At 38.3% G+C, this 15,654-nt stretch overlaps 1 protein-coding gene across 8 annotated transcripts in view; it reads left to right on the top strand.

Moving 5' to 3' along the window:
* The window catches only part of LOC143891592 (Mitogen activated protein kinase kinase kinase-like protein), a 51,859-nt gene that overhangs the window by 29,488 nt on the left and 6,717 nt on the right, over positions 1 to 15,654 (top strand). For all 8 annotated transcript variants that reach the window (XM_077396098.1, XM_077396097.1, XM_077396101.1 and 5 more), the window contains 3 exons: positions 3,483 to 3,569; positions 5,124 to 5,244; positions 7,514 to 7,817. In XM_077396098.1, the coding sequence (XP_077252213.1) occupies positions 3,483 to 3,569; positions 5,124 to 5,244; positions 7,514 to 7,817 (512 nt within the window). The remainder of the gene's footprint in view (positions 1 to 3,482; positions 3,570 to 5,123; positions 5,245 to 7,513; positions 7,818 to 15,654) is intronic.

Raw genomic sequence — 15,654 nt, 5'->3', positions numbered from 1 at the left:
ACAAGAATACTAGAAAAATCACTATGTAGGATGAGAAAGAGAGGAGAAAGAGGAAGAGGGGGAGGAGGGTGTGGTCTGGTGAGGGTGGAGGGTAAAACACAGAAACCTATTACACCTCTGCATTTCCGTGACTAAATGAAATGAAAATAAAGATAGAGAAAATGAATCGTCTTCTATTTTCTGTGTTTGGTTCTTGTAAATGTTTGTGGAGTGCTATTTTGAACTCATAAGTGGTCGTCATGGTGGCTGCCATTATCACCATCTAGGCCCATCAAGGCCCCAATCCTATTTAACATGTGGTTCATCATTCCCTAACAAGGTTGCTAGTTGTCTTTGGAATCGTTAGCAGTGTCATATACTTGCAATCTTGTTTTGATTGTATAGAATGCTGCTGCAGTTTGGAGCTGATATGATGTCCATCATCGTCACACTGAACCCCTGCCCATCTTCTTTTTATGGGTAACATTTGGTTAAGTTGTCCCTGGTGAAGCCCAGCCTTCCATCTTTGGGCTCAATCTCTCAAAACGTTGGTTCTTCAAAGAACACAACAATCAATAAAGGAGGTGGAAATCATGTTTAGTGATCAAAATTCAAAACCATTGATTTGATGGCTATAAAAGAGACTTAGGGATGGAGATCTTAGGGAGGCTGGGAGTGGGTATCACATGCATTGAAGGAAACCCACTTGTTGTACACGGACTGTGATAAAAGAGTTCTTGTGTGTGTTAATGGATGAGATGGAGATTGCAGGGCGGTTGGAGAAGGTGCGGTTTTTGAGCCAGGCCTTGTGTAGTCCAGTCTTCGATCAATCTAACACAGTAATATGATTTGACCCTGTGTGCCTAAGACGTGATCTTATCTCGTGGACCTAAAATCAAACCAGCAGCAAGCGGTCCGAGTTCAGATTGCCAAAAGTAAAACTGATTAGATAGGTATAATTGAGTGATTATATAAGTATAATTGTTTGACCTTCGTTTTAGGGTATTGAATGTTCCAAAGCAGGCTCCACCAAGTGGAGGGTCCATATCAATAGAAGACGTGACCCACCTATTTGCAAGATATGTGCTCTGCTCTCCCAGGGTCCTAAAACAAGAATAGGAGCGTGGTTCATTGAAGAAGAAGGAGAAGAAGAAGAAGAAAAAGATTTAAACTTCTTCCTTCTGGTTTCAAAATGGTGAGAAGAAAACAAATAGAAGCTTATCCAACGATTCTATTTTTCTAGATTCCTCTCTTGCAATTAATCTTCCCACCCTCAATGGAGAGGGGCTTCTTTGTAGAAGAAAAATAGTCTCTCTCTCTCTCTCTCTCTCTCTCTCTCTCTCTCTCTCTGAAATTGGTGTTGTAAAAAACCTTGGATTCATCCCCTTACATCTCTCTGCCACCTTTTGTCAGAATAAGCCTCATCATATCTACTCCCAACACCAAGCCCTGGTCAAATTGTGACTGAAATGGGATATCAATCACATCATTGATACCGGGATCAATCTCAAATCCCTCTGCTTCATCAAAGACGCCATCAGGAGGAGCATGGCCACATTTCTTCCAGAATCCTCACTGATACCAGAAGCTGCCAAGTCTTACTAACCCCGTCCTCTGTTTCAAATGTAGGCAGCCAAGAGTCTTCCACGATTTCCTGACCCCAAATATGACATGTTCTGGAAGCTCTTGTAGTGGAAGAGTTCTACCCTTTTTTCCTCATCCACACTTTTTTCTTCTTCAAACAATAGTCTAAAATGAGGTGTCCTTTTGACTCCATTGAATCCAAATCCAATGGATGAAAATATCCAGTGGCATTCGTACGTTTTTCTACATGCATCCCTAATATAGTTCTTCTAAAAATAATGGGCAAAATGCTTTATCCTTAAACTACAGTAGAAACGTACTTAGAAAGTTGAAGCTCATTTGTCTGAAGTTCTGAACATTCCAATAAAATAAAAGAGACCACTAAAAAAAGTGCAGATTGTATAACCATTAAAAAAATAAATGCATATTGTATTTAATGATTGTATACTACCAGCATTATATATATATATATATATATATATATATATATATATATATATATAGAGAGAGAGAGAGAGAGAGAGAGAAGCGCACCATTTTTTTGGTGCGTTTAAGTGGTTATAACGCCTCCCATTGGTTCCTGTATGTGGGACCCAAACATTTAAACGAATAGGAGGCATTATAACCGCTTAAGCGCACCAACACTTTTCTCATATATATATATATATATAAGCATTCATTTGATGGGCCGTTTCATGGATAGGGTGTCCACCAAAAATCAGCTCCATTGGATCACCTTAGGGTGTCCATTTGTGGCGTGGAAAAATGGGCAGATTAGTGCACAAACAATATCTGTCCATTTTCACCCCCACAAATGGACACCCTATGGTGATCCAATGAAGCTGATTTTGGTACACACCCCATCCATGATGGGGCCTTTCAAATGAATGCTTAGGAGCACCCCATCAATGTGGGCCCACCCCTGTTTCCAGCACTCGAGCGCAACCCTTTTCTCTCTCTCTCTCTCTCTCTCTCTCTCTCTCTCTATATATATATATATATATATATATATATATATATATACCCGTCTCAAAAAAAAATTATATATATATAATGTCACTAGTCACTTTGTTTTCACTTTTCTGATTTGATGCTGATAGCATCTTGAGTTTTGTAACAGTCTTGAAAAGCTAATTAAAAAATTGTAAAACAAAGTGAGTAGTGCCATTATAAAAATATGGTTGTGTGGATATCAGTCCCCTAATTTTAATATCCAAAATTTATTTTTTGAGGCATTATCATTTTATGTTCTGAATGTAACTTCAGAAAATATTGTGACCTGGTGGTAAGGTTGCTCCATTGTGACCTTGTGGTCAAGAGTTCGAGTCACGTATACAGCCTCTGTAAAGCAGGGGTAAGGCTGCGTACATCTAGCCCTCCCCAGACCCTGCAACGGCGGGAGCCTCGTGCACTGGGCTTCTCCTTTAATTTAACTTCAGAAAATATCATGTTCCTTCTACGCACAAACATTTTGTATTGGGATTCCAGATGCTCTTCTAAGCCTCAACCTACTATAAAGCATTGGTGAAATTATTCTTGGTACATCTATTATCCAAATATAGTCAAGTAACTAGCAATGCCTCAGTTTCATATGATTGACCCATTCTTCATATTAACTTCTTTTGTACTTCATGAGACTTAAAAAGCATTTTATCTGGTTTTGACACTACTAATACAATCAACATTGATAAATTCTTATAATTTTGACAGGTTTTTTTTTTTTTTAAAATGATACATTATTGTAAGTTGAGGTCATACTTTCTTGTTTATTGCATTTGTCTTCTGAGTAGTTTTTTTTTTGTCTCTTTCTATTCAAATCCCATTTCATAATTTACCTCTAGAGTAGTTATGAATGTTATTTATGATAGATGTATTGTCTCTATATTGGTTGATGTATTTATGCCCCAACATGATTACAGGTCAGATAGCACATCGACATCAGATACTCGTAGAATAAGAAGACGGAGCATTAGCATTACCCCAGAGATTGGTGATGATATTGTGAGGTTGATGTTTGCTTTGGCATAATAGTATTTGATTTCTTAATGAAGAAGACACTGTAACACTTGCATTTCTATGGTTACTCCTTTTATGTCTTTTGGTAATCATAGTTAATGAGGCAGTTGTTTCTGATATTTAATTCTCTTAATTTTCTAGCATTACCATACATTAGCATAGTGAATGTTTAACTTTTTAGCTGGTATAACATTATTTTACGGTTACTCTTTTCATTTCTTTGGTAGTAACAGTTATTTTTTGTTTCTTCGGATTTAGAAAGTGGTTTTCTCCTCGGTTTTGCATGTAAATTTCTATATTTTGGCCGTGTATGTTGAAGATCTGTTTTTATTCCCGAAATTCTACTATTTTTGGCATACTTTTTCCACACCATTTTCTCTTTGTTAAACAATATTTATTCCAATATTTTGCCAGTTTTTTTACTTTTCCTTATTAACCATGGAACTTTTAATTTAAAGAACCGCAAGTCTTTGGCGACAAGTCATTGGCAGTTGTTCCTTGTTTTATGCAATAGTTGGAAGATTCTTGGCAATTGCATTATTGCAGTTCTTAGCACGTTGTTGCATTTGTTATGTTCACCATACGTTATCACATGCACTATCAGAATTGGCCTAATAACGTCACTAAATTAGGAAATAATTGGAGATGTGGCGTTTGCTTGCATGTGAGTAGTGCATGGATGAACCAAACCACAAACTTTTGAGGAAGCAGCATAGGAGCCTGGTTGGTTTATTATTTAGAAAGACGATGGATTTGGCCCATTTAGTGGTTTTCTGACTTGGACAAAATGGTTCAATAGTCGGTAAAGGGGATCATTGGGCATTCATAGTTAGAAAAGGGGTGCTCCATATTCAATTTTTTTGGAGCTTTCCGTGATCTGTTTGCTACTAGCTATTTCTTTCACCCTACATAATTTTTGGAGCTTTTTCTGGGACCTGTGTTTGCTACCTTCCCTGTTCCATGCATAGTCTAAATGTCTAATACCTTTTCTTTCCCCCTTCTTTCATTCATTTATAGGATTCACAAACTATATTTCCTTCTGTCATTTGAGGTACCAGTGGAGATTTGCACGTTCTGTAGGTTAGAATTTTGTTTTACAGTTATATAAAATGAGGTGTTACTCATTCTCTAGAATTTGGTGGATCCCGTGTTTCATTTGCTTTGGTTTATGTTTAAATGGAACTTTTCTTCAGTTCACTTTGTTTTTCTTTTTTACTTTCATGATGAAATTCTGTAGCTTTAGTTCATGTTTTATTTTTGGATGGTAATCTTGCAAGATTGATTTTTAATCAATTAATGTTATTTTGGGGTTTTCCTTATTGCTATGATTTTGTTAGAGGTATGTTGACTTGATATTATTTCTTTTACTTTGTTTTTTATGAAGATGCTACTTATTAGTTATCAATTAGGCTTCCATAGTAAACCATTAAAAAAGAAAAGATTTTCATAGTGTGCTGTAATGTTTATACTATTCATATTCAAAATATGGTTGAGAACAGAAAGCAGCAGAAAGCCCCTTGCCTTGACGACTGACTTTTTTATAGGGCTGTGCGAGCAATGAATGAGACACTCAAGCAAAGCCGCCTTTTGAAGGAACAAGGGGATGATGGATCAGGCTCTTATTCTACAATTGACACGAACAATTATACTGATCTACCGAAAAATGTATGTTCCTCTGACACTAGTCACTGAAGGTTTCAATTTTAACTGTCAATTTTTGACATCCCCCGGTTTAACTTGTGTAAAATTATTTTTTTACCCTTTAAAAGTTGTCAATATATATTTTGACATTATTGTTGCACTTAATGCATCTTGAATAGTAACACTTCTTTGTGTTGTGCTTACCGTGTAATGTGTCTGCTTGATTCTTTGCTGTGTCATCTATAAACAACTAATGCTTCTGCTAAGTGTTCTTTCAATGAGTGTTGGCAATGCCCTTTGCTTAATCTTCTGGACTGAGGTCTTGTTAAGACACCTCTTTGTGTATATTGATAGATAAGGCTGAAAATGTCATTCTCTACTTTCGAATTGATGACAAAGTTATGAGGAATAGTTGTTACGCTTATAAGCATTTTAGAGCTCGGATATACTCTATAAAAGTTAATACATTATGCACTCATGAGAGGCATTCGAAAATTTTCTCCGATGCTCCACCCTTGTGCCTCACCATTATTGATTGTGCCTCTATCCCGAGCGAGCTTCTTGTTCCCATGCTTTCATTCTTCACCTTGTGGATTGAATGCTCTTGCACCTTGGTTCTTGTGCCCTCCAACCTAAGTTCCTCACTTTTCCATTGAGATGCTTCATACAACTTTGTTCATTACCTGATGTGGATGTACTTGTATTCTTTACGTTTCCACAAGCTTCATTACTCTAATGGGATTAATACCTCCAAATTCATAACTAGAGCCTCGAAACCCGTCAACTCGTCTGAGTGGTTTAGAGCTGGCTGTAAAATAACAGAAAACTGAACTCCACTTTCCTTCTTTTTAGGATTCTCTTCCAGTGAGAAATTTTTTATGGTTCTTGTCAAAGAAAATTTATGCTTCTTGTCAAAGAATCGTCGTCTAGTTGCCTTAGTTGATTTCCATGGCGTATGTATGTTTACCTTATTGTCAATGGAGGAATGGGTCTGTAGGGGTGAGAGAAAGAGTTGCAGGAAAAGAAGTGAATGGGTAGAGAGAGAGAGAGAGGTCATGACCTGCTTAGGTTTTCTAACAGTGAAGAAACTATTACAAAAGGGTGTGGAAGTGTGGAACTATCACTTCGCATAAGGAAATGATATTCACACTCCCTTTTTATAATAACACTCTTCATTGATTGATTGGTGTTGATATTTTATCCGTACTGAAACGACCATAGCATCCAGTTAGAAAAGTGTAATATCATAATCACTGCGCACGCGCACATACACTGCCTAGTTTTTGTTGTTGGATTGTTCCATCAGAGACATCACCTCAACCCCTTACTCTAGAAAGATGCACCTTGCACCCAAATGTAGGCATCATTCTTCTTGGAACCAATGTGCGTGTGCGTGTGTGTCACAAAATTTTTATAGATAGAATGGGACTGATCCACGAATGAATTGTAAATTGTCGCCTAGCATAATATGTTTGGACCTTGAAAAGGTATGATGTCATGGGAAAAAGGCATTTCGAGAAACCCTTCCAAGGGAAACCGCACTAACTGCTACTTGCTCCCAAAATGCATTATTACCTTGACAGTAGAACTCCAGCTTCATACTAACTGTTAATTTTTTTTATGATGAGCAAAATTTCTATTATTAATATTGGGTGTGGACCATTTCAAAAATATTAATATTGGGTGTCTCGTGGTTTGGCGGTATGTAGTCCTTCCAATTTTAAAAGAAATATAATGATGAATGTTAAGGAAATACCATGCAAATGATGATGAACTATGCAGAATTCGGTTCTATGTTATGCAGAAAAAAAGTCCACTCATCAGAATCTATGCTAGGCTCTATGGTTTCATGATTCTTGTTTACATAGTTACATCTCTCCATCCAAAATATAAAACTTATAAGGGGGTTTTTGCTTATTGTTCTTAACAGATATCGGATTTTCTCTCAAATGCAGAAGTTAAATATTATCTGAACATGGAAACTGTTTTTTACTTATAAAGTGGCTCTGAATTGTTTAGTGTCTCTTATACATAAAAAAAGTGTGCAGAATCAATGAGATGAAAGTAGAATTAATGCTTTTTTCCACTTAAGTTTTTTGCTATATTCTCATGTTTCCTGATGCTATTTATGTTGCCAAGACCATCTTCCGATAGAATATCTAGAACTGCATCTTTTTTTGAAGGGTTGATGACTCTCTCTCTCTCTCTCTCTCTCTCTCTCTCTCTCTCTCTCTCTGTGTAATATTTATCTTATACACTGCATAATCTGTAATAATTTTCTCCACCCTTCTAGGTACAAAATTTTCGTTTGGATGGTGAGGACGAATTATCTGGTGAAAGATCTGCTTTACATAATCTTTCCAGGAAGCAAATAAGTTCGAATCAGAAGGCAATATCATTACCTTCATCTCCTCATGAATTTAGGGGTCCGGCTTCGGAGAGAACTAGGCATTCAGGCCTTGTAGGAAATGCTGATATGGTCTCAACATGGAACAAAGTGTTGCAGTCATCATCGTTCCTAAATACGCCTTTGTTACCTTTTCAAGAATGGAATATTGATTTCTCAGAGTTAACTGTTGGTACTCGTGTTGGGATTGGTAGGCATCATTCCTGCCTTTGGAATTTGTTCTCCATACCTCCAGAGTATGTTGTAGGAAATAAAGTGCTTTCTAGTTAACTGTTTGGCTTTTTTTCCCACTCATCATGTTGGCAGCTGTATACATTGTTGCACGCCTCTAAGATTTTATAGAGTAACATATTTGCTTTAGTCGGAAAATATTATTTGGTGTCATAGTATGCTATTTCATGAAAGTGCAACCTAGTGCTTGAATTCTACTTAAGGATTTATGGACGGCAAGATATTTCAATAGATTTGTTTGGCTAATGGAAGAATGCTGCTTTTTTTATGGTCACATACAATTATGCAGACAATTCTTTTTTTTTCTTTGAATGGTGGCAATCTCTCATTCCAAAGGAAAGGGAGGACGGATGGTCAACCCCAAGAAATATGCGATAGCAACATAAAGGGACCAAAGAATAACAACAAGACCAATAAAAACTAAATACAACTCAAGTGGAGAGGAAATCAAACATCTCAAGCCTTTCTCTATTCCCGCCCTTGCAAGGCTATCCACCTCGCAATTGGCGGATCTTCTAACATGGTTAAAGATAATCGAAGATCCGGCGGATTTCATCAAAAATTGCGCAAATCTCCAAGGAGGCACCATGGAACCTCTAAGCCGTCGCATAACATTGAGAGAATCTCTCTTCACGACCACCCTATCCATGTGCTCCTTGTCCAAACATTTAGTCCCTTGATGCGTGGCTCGAACTTCCACCTCGCTAGCATCTGCAACGCCAATAGGCCCAACGAAAGCCCATAACACCACTCCTTATCGTCTCTAAAAGCTCCTCCAATGCCAGCGGGGCCCGGTTTCCCAAGTTGGACCTTAGAAGCAGGAATCTTCCCTCGGGGTGCTACTCCCACCTCAGAACCTCAATTCGGCGCTCCTTAGGAATGAGCTTCCAGGGAGCGCGACCCCTAAGAGACAGGAACCGCTCTCATGACGCTCCCACCTTTCTTCTATTACTCCATAAGTCCCACCACTAACTTCCTTGCAACAAACTTCTCCAACTCTTCAAAGTATTCATTGGAGCAAGCACAAAGCTTGTGGATCTTCAGAAAGCGCGAGGAACAAGTGCACTGAAATGAAGATGGTGAAGATTGTTAGAAATTATTGCTTTTTATGTACTTAATTTTGAAAGATACATATGAAAATGGTTAGAAACTATTATTTTTTTATGTCTTGAATTTTAAAAGATATATAAATAAAATATTACATACACGTTCCCATGGCTAGACCTGGCAAACGGGTGGGCCGGGCCCGGTTTGACCTGACCCGTACGGGTCCGGGTCAAACGGGTCGGGTCAAATGACCTGGAAAAATTTACAGGTCACGAATCTTGGACCCGCAGGGTCGACCCGCCGGTCACCCGTGTGTTTAGTAAATTTTTGTTTTTTCTGTTTTTTGTTTTTTCTGTATGTGTTGAGAGATTTGTCTTATTAGACGTGGTGAAAACTGCACGGAAATACTATTTCTGGAAAGGTGGCTAGCAATAATAAGTACCGAAAGAAGCTAGCAATAATAATCATATCGGTACTAAAGTTTTGGAGGAAAATTACGGAAAAAATGTTGTAAAGTAGAAAAATTATGGAAAAAAGTACCGAAAAAGCGTACCTTTGTATGACAATTACGGAAAAAACTACAAAGAAGAGGTATAGAAATATGACAATTTCTGAAAAACTACTTTGTTTCACTTCTACGAGCACTCGCGGGTCCGAGTGGACCCGCCCAGTTTTGACGAGCCGGGTTGACCCGCTGGTCAACTTAGAAACGGGTCACAAAATGTTGACCCGGAAATTACGGGCGGGCCGGGTCAACCCGCAAGTCTGGGTCAATTCTTGCCAGGTCTACGCATGGCGCTCCCAAACTTAGACTCTTCTAGACCCCACGCATTCCCGCCCCAGCCCCCGCACCCGCTTCGTGCTTCTAAAAGCTGAACCCATCAAAGTTGAGCTTTAGCAAAACTTAGGAGGGAGTTCCCACTTTTGCACCTTTGATGTTGAGCCGGGCTAAAGCAAATTTCCTTCCACCCATTCCATAGGTCAAAGGCCGAAACAAACATAAAGGGTGGGATAGATTTCACCCAAGCAATAGTTAGGGCAATGATTTTCACAAATGAGAAAGAACAGGATTTTGCCACATCTTCAAAGATCTAAGAGACAAACATTCCAAAGAATCTTGCCTTTTGTCTTCCAAGTCAAGGTGGCAAACGGGCCCGGCAAGGCACGGCACGGCACATCCCCCCCCCCCCCCCCCCAACAACTAGTTCTGCAGAGTATTTTGGATTTTTATTGTTTAAATCTTTTACCTTCCCTAAATACCCTCCCCAACAACTCTTTTTGTGGATATTTAAGTCATTTCATGTCTTTTACCAAATTAACCCCCCAACAACTAGTTTTGGGGGGTATTTTGAATTTTTATTGTTTAAATATTTTACCTTCCCTAAATATCCTCCCCAACAACTCTTTTTTGTGCATATTTAAGTCATTTCATGTCTTTTACCAAATTAACCCCCCCAACAACTAGTTTTGGGGGGGTATTTTGGGAAGTCAAAAAATAACCCACCCAATCCTATAAATACAACTTTCCACCCCCTTCATTTCTCACCAAAGCTCACTCTCTCTCTCTATTATCTGAACTCTCTAATTAACTTCTCTCTCTCTCCCTAATCAACTTCTCCCTCTCTCTCTCTCCCAATCAACTTCTCCCTCTCTCTCTTCAATCTACTTCTCTCTCTAGTTAGTAGCACTAACTACTCATCAAGAGGGCGGTGATTGGCGATTAACACGAGGGCGGCGATTGGCGATCAACAAGAGGGCGAGATTTTGCTCAAATAGGTTGAGGTTGGTACCCATTTAAATATTTAATTGTAATTCTCCTTTCACTAATTTTTTTTAAACCTCTCTTCATGGCCGATTCGGAAGAAGTTTTCTACCCCAACATTGGCCATGACAACAACCAAGTCATGGGCAATGATGACTTAATGGAAGCTTGTTTTGGAGGTCAGTGGAGTGAAGACGAGGTTGAATTTGAAGTCCAAAATGAACCCAACCTTAGTGTTAGTGGGAGCCAAGCTCCTTCTCGCTCTAAAGTTAAAAGGGGTAGAACTTCAACTGTTTGGTCTACTTTCACTCGGGAAGAGATAAGACGTCCCGATGGGAAAGTAGAAGTTAGGGCAATTTGTAAACATTGTAAAAGGGATTTTAGTTGTAATGTTTCGAGTGGAATGGGCCACTTAAAAAGGCATGCCGACGCTTGTGGTAAAAAGCATAGCCCGTTAGACCCTAAGCAAACTCAACTAAGTCGCACGTCTAGTTCAATAGGAACATTTTCCTACTCATGATATTAATAGAAGAGAACTAGCCGCATACGTTATACACTCCGAACAATCATTTGTTTTTGGAGAAGATATACATTTTGAAAAATATGCTAAACAAGCTTTAAATCCTGCTTTTAAAATGGCACCTAGAAATACTCTAAAATCAGACAGTTGTAAACTTTTTAATGAATGTAAACAACAACTGATTTCATATTTGGAAGGATTTAATGGGAAAATTGCACTTCCGATATTTGGAGTACAAAAAAGGGTTATTCATATATTTGTGTAACAGCACACTATATCAACTCTTATTGGCTTTTAGAAAAAAGAATTATTAACTTTAGTCTTATTGATTACCCACATACTGGAAATGTTATATCAACACATTTTAAATAATGCTCGTGAATATAATATTACAAAAAAAATAATTTATAACTCTAGATATTGCTAGTAATAATACTTCCGCAGTAGAGTTATTAAAAACTGAATTGAAACCTATTTTAAGTGGAAATTTTTTTCATATTAGATGTGCATGCCATATTTTAAATTTGGTTGTGCAAGATGGTTTAGCTCTTATTGACCCACAAATAGAAAATATTAAAACTTATATTACATTTATCAATTCTTCAATGTCTAGAAGACAAAAAATTGTAAAATTATGCAACACTTATGGAAAAGAATTTTCTAAATTCAAATTAGATGTTAGACATAGGTGGAATTCAACTTATTTAATGTTGAAACATTGCCTTCCATATAAAAATTTAATTCAATCATTTGGTAATGAAAATATACCTCAACCTCTCAGTGTTCGTTACACTGTAGGTCTCCCAGATTGGAACATTTGTGAAGGTTTCATGAGTTTTCTTGAAGTTTTTTATACTGCTACTAATGCTTTTTCTGCTGTTTACAAACCAACCTCAAACATAATTATGAGTAACTTATATAACATCACGCTTGCTTTTAAAAAACATAGAACTGAAAGACATGAACAAATAATTGAAGTCATGGAGGCAAAATTTAAAAACTATTTTAATGAAATTCTACTTTTATATTCCCTCACTACAGTAATGGACCCTAGGTTTAAGTTACAAGGTTTAGAAGTCTTGTTAGAAAAGTGCAATAACAACCTCGGTAATGATCATGAAGATTCAGGGAATAGTATATACGAAATTAAATCATTATTAAGGTCTATGTATCATATATATGAGGTGGAACATAGACAAAGAAGACCCAGTTCTTCTACCAGCTCGGGGCCTAAAAATAATCCAATTTTTACTTTAATAAGCCTAAAAAGAGTAAAACCTAGTAGTGTTGGTGAAGCATCTTGCAATAAGTTATCATTGTATTTGGAAAATGAACATTATATCAATCCCGAAGAATGGGAAACCTTTGAAATTTTGCCTTGGTGGAAAGCAAATGAGAAAACATATTCAGTGTTATCCGTCATGGCACGTGATCTACTAACCCCCCGGTGTCTACAGTAGCATCAGAGTCCGCTTTTAGTGCAGGTAACAGGGTTTTAGAAGACAAAAGAACCAAAATGTCATCAAAAACATTGGAAGTATGTGTGTGCTTGAAGAACTGGCTTGATGCAAATGCTAAGATACAAGGACTGGAAGGCTCAAGCTCATCATCTGAAGATTGCTGAAGACTTTTAATTTAGAAGTTATTGTAATTTCAAAGTTGTATTTATTTTTTCTCTTTTCTTTCCTTTAAAGGGTTAGAGGCAAGGTTCTATGTCCTCCTCAGCTCCTCTTTTCTTCTTATAATATTTGATATTAATAAAATTTAAAAGTGCCGTCCAGGTTCCTGGATAAATATTCCGGGCACAATCGATCTTTGTTTCTAAATTATTATTGTAAAGTAATTGTAAATGAAATTGACAAAAGGGGGACCAAGAAAACTGTAAACAAAAATTGACAAAAGGGGACGAAGAAAATTGTTCACAAAATTTGAATTTATTTATTTATTTTTAAAACAGAACATTTCTCGGAACTCCGTGGGAATCCACGGAATTCCAAGAACAATTCTCGGAACTCCGTGGGATCCCCACGAAGTTCCGAGAAATGTTGTGTTTCAAAAACAAATTCTCGAAACTCCGTGGGGATCCCACGGAGTTTCGAGAAATGTTTTAATTCAAAAATAAATAAAAAACACGGGCCGGCACGGCGTGCCGCAGGCCATGCCGTGCCTAGCCTCGAGGATTCCGGCCTAGCCCGGCACGGCCCATGAAGCCTTACGTGCCGTGCCCGGCCCGCGGGCCTATCCGGGCCTCATTTGGTCGTGCCGTGCCTGCCCGGCACGGCCCGTTTGCCACCTTCCAAGGCACCAGCGACCAACCCTCCAACAAGTCAACAAGCGACGAGGGAAACACCCAACACATACCAAATCTACATAGAATGTGACTCCACACCTCCTTGGGATATATGCGGTATAAAGAGATATGGTCTACCGATTCCCTCGCTGCAATGCATAAAGCGCAGTGGTCTACGATCAGGATCTCCCTCTTATGCAGAAAGTCTAACTGATCCACCCAAGCATGGCGGCCGAACCAAAGATACACTCAGGGAGGCGATTAGATCGTCCAAACTCTAGCGGCCCTGGAGAGTGCAGGACAAGGCACAAATTGATTGTAGAAGGATTTGATGGTGAAGACCCCTGAAGAATCCCAAATCCAAACTCTTTTATCTGCTCCTAACTGCTTGATGTAACAACGTTCCAACAACTCTAGCTGACTAGCCACGGCCTGCAACTCTCTATCGAAGAAATTCCTTCTAAAAGATGGATTCCAAACCACCCTATCACCACTTCTCTCAAAACAGTCCTTTACCCAAATAACTTTTGGGTCAGCTAAAGCAAGCAAGTAAGTTGGGATATAAGTGGGCATGAGAGCACCAATTATCCTTCCAGAAACTAATACGATCCCCAGATTCGACTCTGAATCTCGTTCCTTCTGTGAACTTATGACTCAATTTCAAAATGCCCCTCCAAACAGAGGTACCCTGCCTTCTGAAACGATCTAATTTCAAGAATTTCGGTCAAAATTTCGGGGAAATAATGACATTAAAGGAAATAATGTAAATTTCAATTTAGTGGTGATGAAAATGGAAACATTTTGGTCATTTGAGGGAATTTGAAACCATTACTTGATCGCATCAATCATTGACTTACCTGAGTCGACTCCTTTTTACCTTGGCTGATTTCCCATCTAAGTCGGAGTGTTTCAACACTTGTGTTAACATGTGTTATGTCCACAACTCAACTCAACTCAACTAAGCCTTTGTCCCAAACTAGTTGGGGTTGGCTATTGAATCCCTTAGAAAAATTTCCTGAAGAAGGTGAAAGAATCTACCCGGCTCAAATTGACCCTAATCCTGAGACTAGTTGGGTTCGTCTACATGGATCATTTTCTTCCATTCTCTCCTATCCATGGTCATATTCTCTGTTATGTTCCTAGCCATCAAGTCTTTCCTCACTGTTTCTACCCAATTTCTTTTCAGTCTGCCCCTACCTCTTTTTACTCCATCAACTTGGCACGAGTCACTTCTTCTCACTGGAGCATCCAAAGGGTTACGTTGGATATACCCAAACCATCTTAAGCGGTGCTCTCTCATGTGTTATGTCCACAAAAGGAAGAAATTCAGGTCGGCCACAATCGAAGGTGAATTTGTTGCCCACTTATTTTACCATTGAAATGTCTTCGTATGATCTGGTGCGCCACTCTCAAAAGTTTTGGCACAGTTTGGATATTTCCCAAATCATTGGGGGTCCTTATAAACATTTGGCAGATTTAGAAGCTTGGCAAAATAAGAAAGATGATTTGGAAAATGACCCCTTTTGCTAATATGTGTGATCTTGGAAGGGGCGAAACACAATCTCTTTGAAAAAGAGACTAATATCGATTCCCAGATTATTTACATCAAGATTGCTATAATCCTAGGGGTTAAAGCTCAACATCTCCAATGGACATTCAGTGTTTTCAACAGCTTTAGAACGTGGAAAGTAATTGTGTGGGACATATCTGGACCTCTTCAGAAGAGTGCCAGATGGAACCCTACTCTTCCCAATTCGGTGGAATTTAACTTAACAACCCCCCAACACACCCACACACCCACCACCACCCAAAAAAAAAAAAAATTTATGCATATCAGAGACATCATATCTAAGATTTAATACTGACATTGTTCTCATCCCTCGTCTAGCTAATATTATGGCAGATGAGCTTGCTAAATCTGGTTTGTTAGGGATTAGTTTCTAACATGTTTCTTGTACCATGAGATTGTGTCATTTTGTTTTCCCCCTTTCTGTTGTCAGATTGTATTTTGAAACTCCTCATCCCTGCTATTTTCTTTCTTTTGATAATTGAGAAATTTGCTCTCTTTCAAAAAAAAAAAAAAAAATAGTTTTATCATTATCATTCTGAGAGAAAGGAAAGTCTTTGCTATTAAGTTGAAATTAGAAAGTTTTGTTACATGTAGGCACGGATCAATC

This window comes from Tasmannia lanceolata, unplaced genomic scaffold (genome assembly GCF_043159265.1).
Source record: "Tasmannia lanceolata isolate RefF3 unplaced genomic scaffold, GAP_Taslan_0.1 ptg000015l, whole genome shotgun sequence".
Lineage (NCBI taxonomy): Eukaryota > Viridiplantae > Streptophyta > Magnoliopsida > Canellales > Winteraceae > Tasmannia > Tasmannia lanceolata.
Note: the sequence above shows the minus strand (reverse complement) of the source record. Positions and strands in the feature narration are given on the sequence as shown.